At 44.1% G+C, this 20213-nt stretch overlaps 1 protein-coding gene across 1 annotated transcript in view; it reads right to left on the bottom strand.

Annotated features, from left to right (window-relative positions):
- The window catches only part of FRMD4B (FERM domain containing 4B), a 214848-nt gene that overhangs the window by 117534 nt on the left and 77101 nt on the right, over positions 1-20213 (bottom strand). Inside the window, exon 5 of the mRNA XM_030205557.1 lies at positions 19737-19821. Coding sequence (XP_030061417.1) covers positions 19737-19821 — 85 coding nt within the window. The remainder of the gene's footprint in view (positions 1-19736; positions 19822-20213) is intronic.

Raw genomic sequence — 20213 nt, 5'->3', positions numbered from 1 at the left:
GCCTTCTGTAGTTGCTTCATTATTTACGGATTGATGGATGGTGTATCATTGCAGGAGCATTCCTTGGGTTGACTATGACCCAGAAGGGGCTGGACTTCTAGCTGCCTGGTTGGCTAGGGGCTAGCTTCTATGCTAAGGCTGAAGAGTTATGCTAGCCCTTGCTCTCAGTAAAATACAGGCCAATGGCTCATAATAAGAGCTAGGCTTCTTAAAATCAGAATCATCTCTGATACAAAAGAGAGCTAGCTTGTGACACAGTTACATTTCACTGTGGCAAGTGCTGAACTGGCAAGGGTGGGGGCAATCTACTCTATAAACAATCCTGAGATTGGCACCTGCAAGACGTCATAAGCAAGAATTGCTATGGTTACGTAGAGATAGTGCTGGGTCAGCTGCACCCCAGGTGAGAACATCCAAAGGGGGGGCTACAGGAAGGTTTGGGTACATGTGAAGTCATTCTAATCAACTGATAAGGACTAGGAGCCCAGTTGAGACAGCTGGGGTCCATTGAAATGAATAGGGCCAAAATTGTATATAAGCAGCAGTTTGAGGAGTATTAGTTCAGACGAGACGAGACGAGACGAGAAGAAGAAGGAGATGAGAGGAGAAGACGAACAGAGAAGGGAGACTCCAGAAGGCTAGAGAGAGAGGACGTGCCATGATATGCGGTTCCATTATGTGAATGCTTAACCTACCTGTATTACCATTGGTAAGATTGTAATAAACTATCTTATTATATCTACTACATACTGGGTTCCTTTCTAATTACAAGAGTCCATACTGCCTGACGGTGTAAGCCTGTCATGAGCAGATTCAAGGTTGGGAAAGCTAGATATTTGGAGGGCATATGTAACTTTGCCCAGAGAGAGATGAGACGGGCCACTGCTTCCGCTGCTTGATTAGCAAAGGCAGATTCGGAGAAAATAAACAAGGCATAAGGGAGGGAGCAGTAGGGGAGGTTCTTAGGAGAGGGAATAATAATTCCAGGCTTGGTCCACACCAAATTGCAGAAAACTACATACTAAAATATTTTAGCATTATAAGCCCAGGGTGTATTTGAATAGGCTACTTTAGAGCTTTTCTTTACTACTACTTATCATTTCTATAGCGCTACTAGACGTACGCAGCACTGTACACTTGAACATGAAGAGACAGTCCCTGCTCGACAGAGCTTACAATCTAATTAGGACAAACAGGACAAACAAGAGATAAGGGAATATTAAAGTGAGGATGATAAAATAAGGGTTCTAAACAAGTGAATAAGGGTTAGGAGTTAAAAGCAGCATCAAAATGGTGGGCTTTTAGCTTAGATTTGAAGATAGCCAGAGATGGAGCTTGACGTAACGGCTCAGAAAGTCTATTCCAGGCATATGGTGCAGCAAGATAAAAGGAACGAAGTCTGGAGTTAGCGGTGGAGGAGAAGGGCGCAGATAAGAGAGATTTACCCAGCGGTGGAGAAGGGTGCAGATAAGAGAGATTTACCCAGTGAACGGAGTTCCCGGGGAGGAATGTAGGGAGAGATGGGAGTGGAGAGGTACTGAGGAGCTGCAGAGTGAATGCACTTATAGGTCAATAAGAGGAGTTTGAACTGTATGCGGAAACGGATAGGAAGCCAGTGAAGTGACTTGAGGAGAGGGCTAATATGAGCATAACGACACCATGGCTGCCGAGAGACTGGGCCAGGCCCGGGGCAAGGCCGCCCCTGGGGTCCCGCCCCGGCCGCCCCCCCCGAGTTTGCCGCCGTCGCTCCCCCTGAGGTCGCCGCCACTGCTCCCCCTCCACCCGCCCCCTTCCGTCCGCCACCGGGCCGGGCCCCCTGCATTGAAATCACAGCGCCTCTCACCTCCGTGTGAAAGTGCTGCAGGCAGCAGGGCAGCAGATAGCCTCCCTTTGGGCCTCCTTCCCTCCTTGTCCCGCCCTTGCGAAAGTTATGTCAGATGAGGGCGGGACACAGGGAGGTGAGAGGCGCTGTGATTTCAATGCAGGGGGCCCGGCCTGGTGGCAGACGGTCGACGACGGAGGGTGAGTGGGACTGCGGAGCCGAGCCCCCCCTCTCGGTGGCTATGAACGACACTGGCAGAATATTAGTTGTGCAGCAGAATTTTGAACAGATTGAAGAGGAAAGAGATGGCTAAGTGGGAGACCTGTGAGAAGCAAGTTGCAATAGTTTAAGCGAGAGGTGATAAGAGTGTGGATGAGGGTTCTGGTAGTGTGCTCAGAAAGGAAAGGGTGAATTTTGGTGATATTATAGAGAAAGAAACAGGTTTTAGCAGTCTGCTGAATATGTGCAGAGAAGGAGAGGGAGGAGTCAAAGATGACCCCAAGGTTACAAGCTGATGAGACAGGAAGGATGAGAGTGTTATCCACAGAAATAGAGAATGGGGGAGGAGGAGATGTTGGTTTGGTGTGAAAAATAAGAAGCTCAGTCTTGGTCATGTTTAGTTTCAGATGGCGCTGAGAGGGAGAGGGAATAATAATTCCAGGTAGCATGGAATCTTGCTACTCTTTGGAATTCTGGAATCTTGGGTTTCTGCCAGGTACTTGTGACCTGGAATGGCCACTGTTGGAAACAGGATACTGGGCTAGGTGGACCATTGGTCTGATCCAGTATGTCTATTCTTATGTTCTTAGGAAGTGCTGTAGGTTTTGGTTGACACTTGGTTGGGCTCCTGTCCAAGTGAAATCCTAGACCAGTGACTTGTTCTCTTAATGGTTAATCCATTCTTGATAACACCCAGTACTCATATCACTGTAAAAAGCAACTGGAGTACCAAACATGACCTTTACTCCCTTTCCAATCCAGCTGTTCTGGCTGAATTGCATATGAAGTCACTGTTTCTGAAGTGTTTACAGTGGCATTACATACTGAAGAATTGGGTTCTCTATTTAGTGAATGTGTCTAATGTGATAAATGTTCTTTGCTAGAAAAATGCTTAAATAATAACACCATTAGCAAATACATTTGGGTGTAGGCATTGAAAGTTTAGCCTTAGCCACAAACAGGGTGTGTAAAAGGTAAACATTAGTGAAAGTCATCCTTTGATTGGATCGCTAGTGATTTGGATTATAAGAAAGTAACTCATAGGTTTTTTACAAGGGCTGAAAGAGTGGGCAGAATTGGTTGAGTTCAACCCCTTTCCATCCTGTATATCTGAGTGCTATAAAAGAGTGTCCTTGTATTAACTGGAGTCATGTGACCTCAATTTATACACTGGCACAATAGGCCTCTGCCTAGGGCAGCAAAAATCTAAGGGATGAAGATTTGCCACCTCCGTTTGTTCCCAGTGAGTCAAAGAGCCATCACCCGACCAAAGACAACTGCTGATATTAACCTCTCAATGTGGAGGCTCCAAGGCTGGCACAAGAATATTAGTGACTTGACCAGGGTCACACGAAACTATAGTAGGTACCAAACCCAGTTCCCTATCTAGATATTGGTCAGGTTTTTGACACTGTTTTGTACAGAAGTCTGGTAAGCAGGCTGAACCATAGGCATCCTAGGTGAAGCTTCAGCTTTGGACTCTTCTCAATTACCTTTCAGGCCTCCAGACTGCCCCACTCCTGAGACTCTGATAATTCAACTGAACAGCACTACCCCCCTCACAGAACGATCGTATAAAATGCATAATTGTACATCATGAGGTCAACATTCAGCAAAGTGGTTGCCATTTAACTTTAAATATTTAAAGACGGAGTCTATATTCAAAGCGATTTAACCGGCTAGAAACGGCCGCTGACTGGTTAAATGGCTTGCTCAGAGCTATCTGCTCACCTTCAGCAGCAGTTAACTGGTTAGAGCCACTGAAAATGACCAATTAGCACCAAACTCAAAACTGGCTAGTTTGGGGGCATTCCGTGGGCAGAGTCAGCACTTGGCTGGTTAAGTGCTGATATTCGAGGACCACATAAAAGTCAGTCTTATCTTTGCGTGGTAACCCATAGCCAGTTAAGTACTGAACATTGACATAACCGGCTATTCGTTAGCCCAGTGTTCTCAAACCTGGTCCTAGAGACACTTCAGACCAGTAGCGTAGGAAGGGGGGGGGGACGGTGGGGCGGTCCGCCCCAGGTGCACGCCGCTGGGGGGGGGGGGGGGGGGTCGGCTCCGCTGGTTCACTGCTCTCTCTGCCCCGGAACAGGTTACTTCCTTTTCTGGGGCAGCGAGAGCAGGGAACCAGCGGAGCCGACGCAGCTCCCAGCGACGACATGCACTCGGGGCGGAGCAACAGTGGTAAGAATGCGCTCCGAGGGGGGGGGGGGGGGGTGCGCGCTGAGGGGGGTGCGCAGCGGTGACCCGCCTCGGGTGTCAGCCGCCCTTGCTACGCCACTGCCTCAGACAGTCAGGTTTTCAGGTTATCTACAATGAATATTTATGAGAGATATTTGCATGCAAATCTCAGTCGAGAATATTCATTGTGGATATCCTGAAAACCTGACTGGCTGGGGTGCCTCCAGGCCCAGGTTTGGGAACCACTGAGTTAGCCGGCTCTGCAAAAACTGATTATTCAATGCCAAAGCCTGGATATGACTCGGCATTGAGTATCCAGGAATAACACCAGCAGCAGTCAGCAAAACGCTTGCCGCCACCGGATGAATATTTGTCACTATCCCCTGGATTCTATATAGCGTGCATGGAGGGGCATAATCGAAAGGGATGCCCAAGTTTTGTTGAGGACATCCTCGCAAAATGGCCCGGTGGAGGGGCAGGGAAACCTGTATTATTGAAACAAGATGGACGTCCATCTTTCGTTTCGATAATATGGTCAGGGACGCCCAAATCTTGAAATTTAGGTTGTCCTTAGAGATGGTCGTCCCTAGACTTGGTCGTTTCTGATTTTCGGCGATAATGGAAACCAAGGATGTCCATCTCAGAAACGACCAAATGCAAGTCCTTTGGTCATCGGAGGAGCCAGCATTCATAGTGCACTGGTCCCCCTGACATGCCAGGACACATGCAGTGGACTTCAGAAATTGCTCCCAGGTACATAGCTCCCTAACCTTGTGTGCTGAGCCCCCCAATCCCCCCCCAAAACCCACTACCCACAACTGTACATAACTACCATAGCCCTTACAGATGAAGGGGGGCACCTAGATGTGGGTGGCTTTTTGGAGGGCTCTCATTTACTACCACAAGAGTAACAGGTGGGGGGGGGGGGGGGTTGGGCCTGGGTCCACCTGCCTGAAGTGACTGCACCCACTAAAACTGCTCTAGGGACCTGCATACTGCTGTGATGGACCTGAGTATGACATTTGAGGCTGGCACAAAATATTTTAAAAGATATTTTTTGAGGGTGGGAGGGGATTAGTGACCACTGGAGGAGTAAAGGGAGGTCATCCCCGATTCTCTCCGGTGGTCATCTGGTCAGTTCAGACACCTTTTTGTGCCTTGGTCGTAAGAAAAACAGGACCAGGTAAAGTCCAAGTGCTCATTAGGGACGCCCTTTTTTTTTCCCATTATGGGTCGAGGACATCCATGTGTTAGGCATGCCCAAGTTCTGCCTTCGCTACACCTCCGACATGCCTCCGTGAACTTTGGTCATCCCTGCAACGGAAAGCAGTTGGGGACGCCCAAAATCGGCTTTCGATTATACCGATTTGGGCGACCCTGTGAGAAGGACGCCCATCTTCCAATTTGTATCGAAAGATGGGCATCCTGTTCGTTCGAAAATGAGCCTGAAATCCAAGCACATTCTATAACAATGCTTGTAACTTAATTGGCTTAACAAGCTAATCAGCATTGTTAAAAGCACAAGCAATAATGAGCACTAATTGACAATAATTAGCATTTACGCGCACAACTTGTTAAGCATATTCTGTCATGCACTGTGCCTAAATTTTAATGCGTGCAGGCAAAAAGGGGCATGGTTATAAGCAGGGAAATGGGCATTTCGTGGGCATTCCAAAATTTACTTGTATAGTTATAGAATATGGCCCAGTGCGTCTAAATCTATGTGCCGGGATTTACGCCATGTTTTCGTTGGTGTAAATGGACACGCTTAGTGTTAAGTGCTGGGATAGCAACTAAGTGTATGCTATATACCGCGCCTAAATACTACTTTGCCATATATAGAATATCCCCCTATATGGTTAGCTGCCATGTTGAAAAATCTATGTATAGCTTTAAATGGCCATTTAAATTTAAACCTGATATTTACCCGTTGGCTCTTAATTTTAAAAAGGCTGTCTGTGTGTAAAACCCGGTTGTACATGCAAAAACTGGGCTATGCAAAGTTTATCACCATATCCATACATGTAATTATTGACAGAGATTGATCCTATCTATACTTTTTATATGTATATAAATAGGCTTTCCTTGGAGTACAGCTGAGTGAGTTTTGTGTTAGTACAAATGTATAACCCAGCAGATACAGGCACATTGAGAGGTCCTTTCACCAAGCTGCAGTAAGCAATAACACATGCTTGCCGCAGCTTAAAATGGCATATCACAGGGTGCGCTGAGGTGTCCCATGGTACTTTTGACATATGTATGTCCTACCAATGTGCTAAAAAATAAAATTTAAATTTGGCTCAGGGGGCGTGTCTGAGGGCAGAGAGTGGGCTTGTCCACACTAATCAGCACAGCTACATTACCGTGCGAACTGATTAGCGAAAGGATTAGCGTGTGTGCCCTTACCCCCTACAAAATAGGTGTCGGTAAGGTCTCACTTAATGGCCGTACACTAATGGCATTATTAGCGCAGGGCCATTAAAATGGAAAATAGAAATTCAGCCATTTTCTGGCTTTTTGCTGCAGCTTAGTAAAAGGATCCCTTATTTTGTTGTAGTGATTATATTTTTGATGTTTGTACAGAAAGCTGGACTTTGTGCCTCGTATTAGGTTTATGATCTTTTTTTTGTATTTTATTATATTTTGAACTGTAAATCTTTGCCAAACTTTCAATTGTTGTACCATACTTGGAGCATCTAGGTGAATCAGCATGTAATTAAGTTTAAGTAATGCAAACTGATCTACAGTATTCTCCTAATTGCATGCAAATGAAGAAACATTTTCAGCCACAAACAACATTTTGTGGTACATTTTAAGAACTTGGATTTCATTATATCTTAGCCAGGGCATACAGCATGCATTAAATTCTAAGAAAGGCCAGGAATCTACATTTCCTGCTCTCTTTCTCTCTAGTGATTTCCTGCCTCTTCTCTAACTCTTGAATATTATTCAGGAATTTGAATTACCGATAAGCGTAATACACCTTCCTTCAAAGTGAGGAAGATGACGCAAATGGGGTATTAGATCACATTCCACTAAGTACCATTAATGGCTAATCTTGTTCCTGTCTTACTCCCCCATGCAAGGAAAATATCTTCTCACTATATCTCAGGAATGCCAACCCTGAAATACAGTCCAGCAGTGTTGGCAGCCGTGATATGAAAGAGACTCTCATTGGGAATGGATGTTTCTCAGTTTATGACCCATGAATTTTCTCTTTTAATCATCATTAAGAGATGAGTGTAAGAGAACAACTACAATGAAAATTCTCCAGGTAGGGGAAGTGCTGTTACTGGGAGATTTTAACCTGCCAGATGCAAACTGGATAGTTCCATCTGTGGAATCGGAAAGAAGCAGAAAGATCATGGATGTCCTTCAAAGTACTCTGCTCAGACAAATGGTGACGGAACCCACAAGGGAAGGAGCAACGCTGGATCTGGTCCTTATAAGTGGGGAAAGTGTGTCTAATGTCTGAGTAGTAGTGACCATCAAATGGTTTGGTTTGATTTAATAGCTAAAGCAGAAGGCAGTCACTCAAAACTCAAAGTCCTGGATTTCAAACATGCTGACTTTAGTAAAATGGGGACATACCTGAAGAAAGAGCTGATGGGATGGGAGGACATATGAGAAGTGGAAAGAAAATGGTTCAGGCTGAAAGGAGCTATAAAAATGGCTACTGACATTTAGTGAAGAGAATAAATAAAAGCAAGAAAAAGAGGAAACATATGATTCTCCAAGCAAGTGATTGAGAAAATAAAGGCAAAAGGGTTGGCATTCATGAAATATAGAAAAACTGTATGAACATAGAAAAGAAAACTGGATGAAACTGAAAGAAGCCAAGAGATAATATCTGGCAAAAGCACAGGTGGAGGAACAAATGGCTAAAAATGTAAGGAAGGGAGACAAGAATTTTTTCAGGTATATTAGTGAAAGGAGGAAGGCTAAAAATGGAATTGTGAGATTGAAAGATGCTGTGGACCACTATGTGGAGAGCGATGCGGAAAAAGTGAATGTGCTGAACAAATATTTTTGTTTTGTGTTCACAGAAGAAAATCCTGGAGAGGGACCATAATCGACTGGCAAAGATACATATAAGAATGGAGTGGACACTGTACCACTGATATAAGAAAGTGTTTATGAACAATTGGAAAAATCGAAGGTAGACAAATCCATGGGCCTAGATGGGACACATCCCAGGATATTGAGGGAGCTTAGAGAGATTCTGGCAGGTCCTCTTAAAGATGTTTAATAATCCTTGGAGACGAGAGAGGTTGTACAGGATTGGAGAAGAGCGAATGTGGTCCCTCTTCACAAAAGTGGCGAATATGAAGTGGGAAACTACAGGCCGGTAAGCCTCACTTTGGTTATTGGAAAAGTAAGCATTGCTCAAGGAATGGATAGTGAATTTCCTGGAATCTAATGGGTTACAAGATCTGAGGCAATATGATTTTATCAAAGGTAAATTGTGCCAAACAAATTGGATTGAATTCTTTGACTGGGCGACCAGAGAATTGGATCAAGGACAAGCGCTATATGTAATCTACTAGGATTTCAGCAAAGCCTTTGACACGGTTCCCCATAGGAGGCTCTTGAATAAACTTGACAGACTGAAGTTAGGACCCAAAGTGGTGAACTGGATTAGAAACTGGTTGACGGACAGATGCCAGAGGGTAGAGGTCAATGGAATTCACTTGGAGGAAGGAAAGGTGAGTAGTGGAGTGCCTGAAGGATTGGTGCTGGGGCCGATTCTGTTTAATATATTTGTGAACGACATTGCCTAAGGGTTAAAAGCTAAGGTTTGCCTTTTTGCAGATGATGTCAAGAACTGCAATAGAATGGACACCCTGGAAGGAGTGGAAAACATGAAACGGGATCTGCAAAAGTTAGAAGAATGGTCCAATGTTTGGCAGGTAAAATTTAATGCAATAAAGTGCAGAGTGATGCATTTGGGGAGTAGAAATTCAAGGGAGCTGTATGTCCTAGGAGGTGAGAAGCTGATATGCACAGACAGGGAGAGGGACTTTGGGATGATGGTGTCTATTAGATTGTAAGCTCTTTGAGCAGGGACTGTCTTTCTTCTATGTTTGTGCAGCACTGCGTACGCCTTGTAGCGCTATAGAAATGCTAAATAGTAGTAGTAGTAGTAGTAGTAGTGAGAAGCTGATATGCACAGACAGGGAGAGGGACCTTGGGATGATGGTGTCCAAGGATCTTAAAGTAACAAAACAGTGTGTCAAGGCGGAGGAATTTATTAATCAGTGTGCCATGGTCCTTTTTCCTGGTTTGCACCCCTCACCTCCAATTTCTGGCCTCTACAAATATCTGGCCTTATATGTTTTCTGCAATAAAGATTGCAATTCAGATTCCAATTTTATTTTTGGTTTGTTTTGTGTTTGTGTCTCCTGATTTGATATGAATACCTTGCAAGAAAGTTATCGATACAGTAAGGGGCAAATTCTATAAGTGTCGCCTAAAAATCGTCGCTGAAAGATTTACACGCTGAGCTCTATTCTTTAAAGGTTATATGTCCTTTATACAATATCACATAGGGCATAAACCACCCCTAAGTTCAGGCACTAGCAATGCTAAAAGCAGATGGAAATGCCTGGTGTGTAAATTAGGCACGGTTCGACTGAATTTTGTATTTATATGCATAAAAATTTGGAACACCCCGAAATGCCCCAAGCCATGCCCACCCCAAACTTTACACACAATAGGATTTATGCATGGATCATTATAGAATAGATCTGCGTGTAAATCTTAATTAAGGTCAATTAATGCCAATAATTGGTTATTAGCAGTCAATTATTGGTGCTGATTGGATTAAGCAATTAAGTTGCGTGCACAAATCAGCTACGTGCGGTGATTTGCACGTGCAACTTTAGTCGCCGTTTATAAAACCCAGGGGTAATTGCATAACAAATGATGGAAACTTGCTGGAGACAGTTGCATGTTTTATTAATTCTGTAAATGCAGGGAGGTCTCCTGGCCCCAGCGCCTACCACTTCAAGGTCTCTGACAAAATGACAGTGGCAGGGGAGGGTGCATGACCCTCCTGCCCTGGATCTTCCAAATTCAAAGTGTTGCAGGTTGAATTGATGTTCATTATGACCCTGTTAGGATGGGTGAGGCATAACATCTCTCAAGATTTCTATAGAAGGGGGGGGGGGGGGGTGGTACTTATTGACCATGTCCTTGTTGGGTGGGACCGGACTGTGACACCAAGTCTAGCGTCTATAAGGATCTGATCTTAGGACAGAGCTAGATTATCCAGTTTGAGGCTTGGGGTGGATGGGTAAGCACTGGACGGTGGGACTGCTGGGAGCAGGGAGGGTTTTTTTGAAAAGGACATACCTGCTTAATTTAACGAGTTTGGTGGGTAGTTTCTTGGGTATAAATTTTCAGTAAATTGCTGGATGTTTAACCGACTTGGTTGGATATCCTAGCTGCTCAATGGCTTTTCTAAAATTGTCCTCTAATCTGTATCTGCAAATATATATTTAATGATCCTCACAAAATGTGCCTTAAAGCAAATTATCTGTGCTGGCATACACTGGCAATTGAGAGAGATAAAGGGGTCATGGTGTTAGGTCAGCATTTCTCCATGTCTCATGAGAGTAGAGGGAACCTGCAGGCCTAGCAGATGCATCAGAGTCCCGGGCTTAGGCTTCATTTCTGGATTCATCTGTCATTGTGCAATGTGGTGAGCTGTCTGCTCTGTTATTAATGAGTGCTTAGGGGAACTAGAATAACTTGTTTTGCATAGTGGAGCTGTCCCTTTGGCTGCCCAGTAACTCCCTGCCCTAGGGCGCAAGTGATAGTGAAATAGTTACTCAAGTTTCACACAGGGAAGTGAAATGTTATGAAGAGAAATCCAATATTCAGAATATTATCCTGCTTCCACTGCTTTTTCCTATTCTTAAGTAAGTTCCGATAAGTGAACTGCTCTAACATATCAGGGATGGCTAATTTATTCATGTTAATTTTGGTCACTGTTACACATTAGGTTTTAAACTTGGAAGAACCTCGTTAGTTGACATAAGCCCTTCTGGAGTTGGCTACCTACCTTTGTAGATAAAAAAAGAAGAAAAGGTTATTTGCTTTAAATAATACTGCTGTTTTGTGTGTTTGAACACAATTTGGTTTATGTGGCCACCTCCATAGCTCTAAGACCTCTCGAGGCAATCTAAGAAATAAGTTTCCTATTTCCCACCTACCCAACCCCTTACCTACCCACCCGCCTCACTCTGTCTAACTTTTATAGTTTGGCTATGGGGCACAGTCCTGATTTCTTGCAGTGTTCCCCAGTTGCATAAAGTGGTTCCTGTTATCAAGTGCAGGGCAGGATAAAGGCATAGGCAAACTAAGAACCAGCCTAGGACTCACGTGTTTAAGACAGGCCCTCCAAGTGGGCTAATTCAATGGCTTCCAATGCAGATTTTTGCCCTAGTAAGCTGGCTGCTGGCAGAAGGATATATGCATGTAAGTGTATTTTGGGGGGAATGGGATAGGGAGGGGAACCAGAGCCCCTGCTGCCCTTAGAGGTCTGCCTATTCTCCTTTCTCCTTGTGCATTGCCCTCCAGTCAGGAGGAGTTGGCAAATAGCATTTCTTACCTGCTGCTTCCTTCACTGCTGGTTTTCCTGTATTATGATAGAGGATACTAAAGAGTTAATCCGGCCCTGCTCAAGTGAATCCCAGTTAGTCGCTCTCTTCTTCAAGAGTCCTGCCACTCACTAGCTGTTTTTATATAACCTCCTAAGAGGCCTCATCCGTGCCCTGATAATGATTAATCCCACTCATAATGTACCTGGGTTATTCTTCAGAATCACAGGTTTTTTTTTCTGTGTGTCTTGTTAATCTTGATTATTTTGTTAGTCCCAAGGAGCAAAGATCTGAAAAAGCACTATGTATGCCTCATAGCACTATATGAAAAACAGCAATAATAATCTGTGCTGATTGTCTGCCAGGTCACCATCCTGGAATGGTTTTTGTTTTCTCCTACAGTATCCAGAATGGACAATGAATGTCACCCCTGCCCCGATCTGGCACCATCTTATTTCAGCAAATTATCATTGTTTGTCATATTGATTGTGTATAGAGAAAGGTGATACTTTTACATTGCATTGAATCACATGCACAGTGCAATCTCTATCTCCCCTACCAGCCCCCACTCTGTCTTGTCCCCTCCTTCTCTTTCACATGGGGGTGTGCCTCCAATTCATATCTTTCTCTCTTCCCAGTTTCCTCCTCTGCTTCCTTCCCTCTCCCTCCCCAGCAGCAATGGAGACCTCATGGACAGTTCAACTAAACTGTATGCTTGCTGTGCTGAAGGCTGTTTTTTTGCTTCCTCTTTAAAATGGATGCTTGGGAGGAGCAGGAATAGCCAAGGGGACAGTAAGTATGTACCTGCTCAATCTATTTGCACACTGCCCTTGCTGGCAGAGGGTGGAGACAGAGAGAAGTAAGATGATATGTTAGTGACCCAGCCCTGGCAGGCTATACATCTGATGCTATGTGCAGTAGACTCCCATTGGTGCTGTGCCCTCATCCTCGCCTCCACCACTGTTTTTAATTGAACCCTATACTTCTTATGAAATCCTATGTAGGGTTACCATTTTGTGTCCTCTGAAAAAGAGGACACATGTCACGCCCCCCTACCCCGCCCCCGCCCCGCCTCATGCCCCGCCCCTGCCACGCCCCCTTCAGGTCCGGGTTCCGCCCCTATTCCCCCCCCCGTCACATAGTCTCCTCCCCCCCATCACATACCCCCCCTCACTTACTGTCTAGCCCTGGTGGTCTAGTAGCGTCTTCTCTTCGGGGCAGGAAAGAGCCCCCTCTTTCCTGCCCGGAGCGCTGCCTGCCCTTGCCTGCTGCATCCTCCTCGGTATGGCTGGGGATTCAAAATGGCCACCGAGAGTTGAAGCGGCCTCGCGAGAGTTCAACTCTCGGCGGCCATTTTGAATCCCCAGCCAGACCGAGAAGGATGATAGACAGGGGAGGCAGCGCTCCGGGCAGGAAAGAGGGGGCTCTTTCCTGCCCCGAAGACGTCACTAGACCACCAGGGAACATGGTAAGGAAGGGGAGGGGAGGGGACGGGAGACCACGCGCCGATCGCCCGCCCACACGCCCACCGCACGCACGCGCCTGCCCGCAGCCGCGCCCACGTTTGTCCAGAAATCCGGACAAACGTGGGCGGGGGCAAAATCTGCCGGACGCCCCGGACATGCCCTCAAAAAGAGGACATGTCCGGGGAAATCCGGACGTATGGTAACCCTAATCCTATGACAGTGTTGCTAGATACATCCAGGTCATAAGGATGAGGCTGAGCTATGGCCCTGTTGACTGTTCTGATAACCCTGAGAAATGTAGGATTAAAGTTCACAGTTACAGTGTGGTAAATATCAAGACTTGCTCACCCTTCCTCATTAATGACCAGCTGGAGAATCTTAGCTGTACATAGACATTACTTCTGCATCACATACGACTGGTTAACTACATTCGACAGGGCCACCGGAGTCTGATCCTCTTTACAAAAAAGGGCGTTTTAATTAAACATGCATTCTCATTCACTGCCTACAGGAAAGCAATTGATAATTTAGACTTGTACGAAGCTTTCAAACAAGAAACCTGCAGTTGAATACTAAGAAAAAAAATCAGAAAACATTCTTCAAAAAATGTATGCTCAGTTTCACTTAAAGGAACGTGCAGGACATCAGGACTCAAGAAGACAGCAGCACAGATCAGCGAACGCGCCAGAGACCAGCTCTGAAGAAGACTTCGACTGGCAGGGGTTGGGGTCCCCTGCCAGCAACGGTACCTTGCAGCAGTGGCGGGGGGGGGGGGGGGAATCAAAAGTGGCGCCAGCGGTAGTCCCGCCTTAAGCCCGTGCTATTTCTGGGGGAAAAAGAAAACCCCTGTGGCTTGCGTGGTGAGAACCCGGTGGTAATTGGGCATTGCTGCGCACTGCCTGGTTACCGATGGGTTAGAGCAGGAGCCCTTATCGCCATCTCAATGAGGTCCCTGCCGCAAGGCCATGTGATAAAGTTCTCTCACTGCATGGCCATGTGTGCTAGAGGCTTTTTATGTTTCAACATTTTTATTTATGATTCAAAATATCAAACATAACCATAAGGTTAAGTAAATAACAATGTAAAATTACAAACTATACTCAGTGAAAAACATAAAGCATCCATACCATCATCAAAGTTTTACCTATTTTCTCCCTCCCCTCCCCCAATCCAACCCCCTCCCCCGTTATCATGTTACCCCCTATCCCGTACTGACAGCTTTAGCAAAACAAGTAGTTTACCCAAGCAATTACATTCAACATAGACTCAACCATAAACCAAACGCCCCCTCCCCCATCCCACACCCCCATACTCAGAACCCCACCCTCTCCCTACTACTAGTCAATCCCCCTCCACCCCTTCAGAAGCTATCAAATCTTAAAGCTCAACATTCCTTGAGCTAGGATGACATATCTCAATCCTATCTCATATTATTAAGCAGAAGATTGCGCCCCCGGGGACTCAAAATCTGGAGGTAAGGGTTCCAGATCGCCAAAAAGGACTTACGCCCCTTGGGGGACCCTCTTGCATCCCTCGCCTCCCAGGTTGTCAATAAATGCCAATAAGCCGTGTCTGATGATGTCCAATATTGTAAAATATGCTGGAGGCTTTTTTACCCGCTGTGGTAAAAAGGGCCCTGGCGCATGGGAAAAATAGCCCCCGACGCTAGCGCAGGGCCCTTTTTCCCGCAGCTTGGTGAGAGGACTCCTTAGAAAGCAGCCTCCAGTAGTTCTATATGGAATGTCTTAGTTCATGATTCAGAGCAATTTCCAGTCATAGTTTTCCATGACCTCTATATAGAGTAATTATCACATTTAATTAATTAAGTATAAACTTTTCCTTTTTAATTTGCTTGAAGGAACCCCATAGTATTATTATAAAATGACAGATATTTTATGCAATGACGATGATCCTTAAGAAAATAGAGGATCTGGTTTTTCTGCTGCCTCATAACCAACGGATATTGTGGCTTTGTAAAGAAAAAAATCATCAGGGGCTGTTTATCTTTCTTTTATTTCTCCCAAAAATATATGCTTGTGTAATTAAGATCTTGAGCTTTCTGAGCAATGCCATAGACACTCTCAGAAGCACAACAAGGTTCCTTAGAAGCATGAGCCGTAGTTAGGTCAAGTATGAATCTTGTAAAAGGAGTCACTAAATTAGTCTTCGTATCCACAATAACCAATGAACAGGGCTTGCTCAACCGTCAGGCAAGACTAGGCATTCGCCTAGGGCATGAGAGGCAGAAAAAGATCAGCTGCAGTCAAAGCAAAACAATAGATCCTGATTGCAACACAAAAACCCATTAATACATATTTTTAGATGCAAGAAGAGTGGGCAATTTTCAAATAACCCATTTACCTTGGTAACTGATTTTTGACAAGTTTAATATTTGGAAAGCATGATGTTTTGGGGGAGGGGGTGGTGGTGGTGCAGATTAGGGGCTTGAAAATTAATTAAAGGAGGGGGGAGCAAGGCTAAAGGCTTGCTCAGAGCAGCCAGTATTCTTGCACCAGCCCTGCCATTGAGTATTTTGCCAGACAATTCCCATCCAAGTTCAGCAGGTTGGTTGGGTTTGGCACCTCGAGGAAGTGTTTCAAGATCAGAAGTCCTGACTTTGGGCTTTCTCACAACTGCAGCCAATCACAGTGACAGAACAAGATATGGGGGATACACTGGCATAGGATACGATTGGCTGTCACAGAAAAGGTCATGAACTCTTTACTGTAGCTGCCAATTTCATCCAAGTGCACTTCCCTTGCTAGGCTGAATCAGTACTTTGTTGTGTATGAAGGAATATATATATATAATATAATATCATATTGTTAGGAACAGCCAGTCTTGAACTGGTGCCCCAGGGACTTCCATCTCAAATTATATTTCATATCTTGTACAAACCAGTTCTAGTTCTACGCACCTCCCCCACCCTCCATTCTGTTGCTATCTCATTGGCTTTCCAGAAAACAGCTCTAATAATCAGGTTATATGACTTTCAGATCAGCATCAGCACTGGCTTCTTCCTGGTTACACAGTTTGGTCCTTGCTTGCAGTTGTGGTCTTGCCAAACTGCTACATTTGTTCTTGTATCCTGTTTCCTCTAGATTCCTGTCTGATCCTGTATACTTCTACTTATACACATACTGAACTACGTAGTCACTTTTCTGGTGTACTCGGGGGAGGACTGACAGTGGTCAGGGCCCCTGGGAGGTAAAGCTCATTGTGGCCCACTCAGCCACTGCCCACTGCTGCGACAACGCCCCCCCCCCCCACCTCTCGCACTGCTGCTGCCCCCCTGGTTCTACCTTGATAAGACTGGTGGTCTAGTGACTTCTTCGGGGGTAGGAAAGAACCCCCCCTCTTTCCTGCCCGCTAACCTCCTTGATCACTACTGTGCTGTGTCCTGCGGCAGTGCCACTGTGTTTTTCAAAATGGCTGCCCAGACTTACTGCGGTACTCACAGGTCTCGGAAGTCTCGGCCAGCCATTTACCTATATATATATTTATATTTACACACACACACACACACACACACACACACAACACATGAATAATTGAGGTGGTGGATATTTTCTACAGCACAATGGGAATAAATGTCCTAGTCATCCTTGCAATTTTGGTTAGCTCTCTAGTCTCTACACTACAGTATGCATAAAGGGAGCAATTTTCAAAGCTACATGGATATTTGTAAAGTCTGTGAGTAGTTCCACAATCTTTGCATCAGTTCTTAAACTGGGAATAGGTTAATACTTTCACTCTGAAAATTGTCTAGGGAAAAAGTACTGTAGAGAGTTGCACCTGATTTTTCTATGGATACTTTTTTCATCCTTTTGAAAATGCAAAAAATCTGTGTGTTTTTGCCTCCCATCCCCAAAATACAGACAGCTGTTGAAAATTTCACACTGTGAGGACAATTTTCAAATCCCCTTCTGCAGGTAAACCATCTGTCTGAACTTGCCCTCACTTAGGGGTCCTTTTACAAAGGCGCACTGAAAAATGGCTTGCGGTAGTGTAGGCGCGGGTTTTGGGCGTGCACCAATCCATTTTTTAGCGTGCCTGTAAAAAAGGCCATTTTTGCTGAAAATGGATGTGTGGCAAAATGAAAATTGGCACGCGTCCATTTTGGGTCTGAGACCTTACCGCCAGCCATTGACCTAGCGGTAAAGACTCACATGGGTTACCAGGTGGTAATGACCTATTCACGCCAAATGCCACTTGGCATGCATCTGTTACATGCGCCCGAAAATAAAAAATATTTTTCAAACGCGTGTATCGGACACGCACCAAAAATGAAATTACCACCAAAAGCTCCATTTTGGCGCATGTTCGGCATGCATAGACACTTATGTGGCTTAGTAAAAGGACCCCTTAATTTGGCTATAAGTGTGTGTTGAGGGGGAAGGAGATGGAGGCATTCTCAGAGCCATGTTTTACTTTGTATCCTTGGTAATTTTGGCAGGGGAACTTTCCTTTTGAAAATGAGGCATCAAGTCCTCACAGCTGTTGCACCTAAATGGATAGTCTGAGAATTGCCCCAACCAGTCTGATTCTGTGGGAGAACTATTATAATGAATGGTATGTACCTGTGACATTGGTTTGGGAGATCTTGGCTGCATTGTTTCCTTTCCAGAAGAGTTCATCTCTCTTATACCAGTACAATATTCAAAGCCATTTCCATGAGTAAAATCACACTATACCTACAGAAGTGGGCCCTTTGAATATGCCCGTCCTATATGACAGTAAAATTACATGCCCTGTTTAATAAGGTGTGTAATTTTACCAGCATAGTTTAGAGGTATTCCAAAGGTTGGGGTTAGGTAAGTTCAGTTCTTCTTCAGGCCATAATTAAGGCAAAATTACCTCTGATTACTGATTTGAACCCTGTGAAGTTTGTACCAAGGCTTGTTTGTTGCCCCACAGTCTTTTGTTCAAGAGTACAGTTACTAATCACCACTCTGGCAGAAGACTCAGAGATTGTGGCTAATACCAATTTTCACATATAAAAAAAAAGATTTTAATGGGATAACAGTGTGACCATAGGAGACCCTTTCCATGCTTGAAGCACATGCAATGAACCCATGTAAGTGGTAGGGATGTGTGCAACCAAAAATTTTATTTTCAGAAATTTTCCAAGTTTTGGTAGTTTTTTTTTTTTTTTTTTTTTTCACACATTCATTTTAAATGCACATATTGTGTACACATTAAGGAGGTGATTCTATAACTGAGTTGCCTATAAATAGTATTATGGAGTCAATTCTATAAAGCAGGGGTGTCCAGTCTTGGCTCTCGCCAAATCGGGTTTTCAGGATTTCCCCAATGAATATGCATGATATCTATTTGTATACAATGGAGGCAGTGCATGCAAATAGATCTCATACATATTCATTGGGGAAATCCTGAAAACCCAAATGGATTGAAGACATCAAGGACCCAGGTTGGACAACCTTGCTATAAAGGAATATAAGCACCTACTTTCCTCTATAGAATAGAAGCGTAACAGCAAAAATAAATACCTATAACTTACATCAGCCATAGAAATGATGGTGATACACATGTAACTTATAGCAGGCTATAAGTTTTATGTGTATAAATGTGGGTCTAACCCAAGCTCTGCCTATGTGTATACCTACCTGTAAAATATGCTCTGTGCAAGATATGGCATTTTTTTTACAGAATTGCACTTAGCAAGAATTTTGACATACACCAGTGTATGTGCACACACATGTGCATATATGTCATTATTCTAATAATTTACGCATGTAACCCATGTGCAAATGTTGGCATGTACAGTTCTCATTTTATGCAATGAGATCTAGTTTCCAATAACCCAGGTTAACAGAAAAATAACACATCTTAACGGTAGTCTACGATAATAACTCCCCCTTAATTAAAGAAAAAAAGAAATCTCTCCAGAAATCCAAATTACTGATATATGTAATAAAAGTAATAAAAAAAAAAAGTGAGCCAAGTATAGGACAATCAAGCCATTGTGACATCACTGATGAGGTTGGCTCTTAGGCATTGGTGGAATGAAGCATTATGACATCACAATATCAGGTTACCAGAGACTTAAACTTCACACTAAGGGGGGAAAGTGAGCCATGTAGAGGATAGTTGAGCCATTGTGACATCATTGATGAGGTTGGCTCTTAGACACTGGTGGAATAAAGCATTATGACATCACAATATCAGCTCTGGTTACCAGAGACTGAAATTCTTCTCACTAAGGAAGGAAGTTATCATCTTGGGCTACAATTAAGATGTGTTATTTTAAAACTAACTCATTCTATTTTAGCATAGATCCCATTTTATGCAATGAGACCTAATTTCTAATATATAGGTTTATCAATAAGATAACACTTCTTAACAGTAGCCCATGCTACTTCCCCCTAAATGAGATGCCATTGAGTAGGGCTTCGTAATCAAAACATGTTACATTACCTTGAAAACACAAGACTTTGCGTTCAGGAAAAATAGTTCTACTGTATTGTTGTCCTTTAGAAAGGAAATACTTTCAATGTAAAACCTGGGAAAACAAAACAAAACACAACCCCCTTAAAGGTCATTTCAGGTTTTTAACAGTGTTTCTTCCTATCCAAGATCCTGCCGCTGTGCTCATTTCTTGTGTCCCATCATAATAGAAGGAAGCTATGTTTCTTACCAGCATTAATAGAGTCCTGGATGTTTCCCTGTACACTAAACAGTTTTCTCTTTTCTGCATACTAATTACAAATGGTTGAGTGGAGGTAGAAAGGACCAGAACACTAAATATGCAATAAAGAAATGCAAGATTTTTATGGGTACTTACTTCATCCCATAAACCAACTTATTCCCAAGGTGACTTTTAAACTTGTAATGACTGCCAAGCACCTAGTAAAATTAAAATGCAGTTAACAGAACCAGGTCAGTACACACCAA

Source organism: Microcaecilia unicolor, chromosome 6, assembly GCF_901765095.1.
Source record: "Microcaecilia unicolor chromosome 6, aMicUni1.1, whole genome shotgun sequence".
Classification (NCBI taxonomy): Eukaryota; Metazoa; Chordata; class Amphibia; order Gymnophiona; family Siphonopidae; genus Microcaecilia; species Microcaecilia unicolor.
Note: the sequence above shows the minus strand (reverse complement) of the source record. Positions and strands in the feature narration are given on the sequence as shown.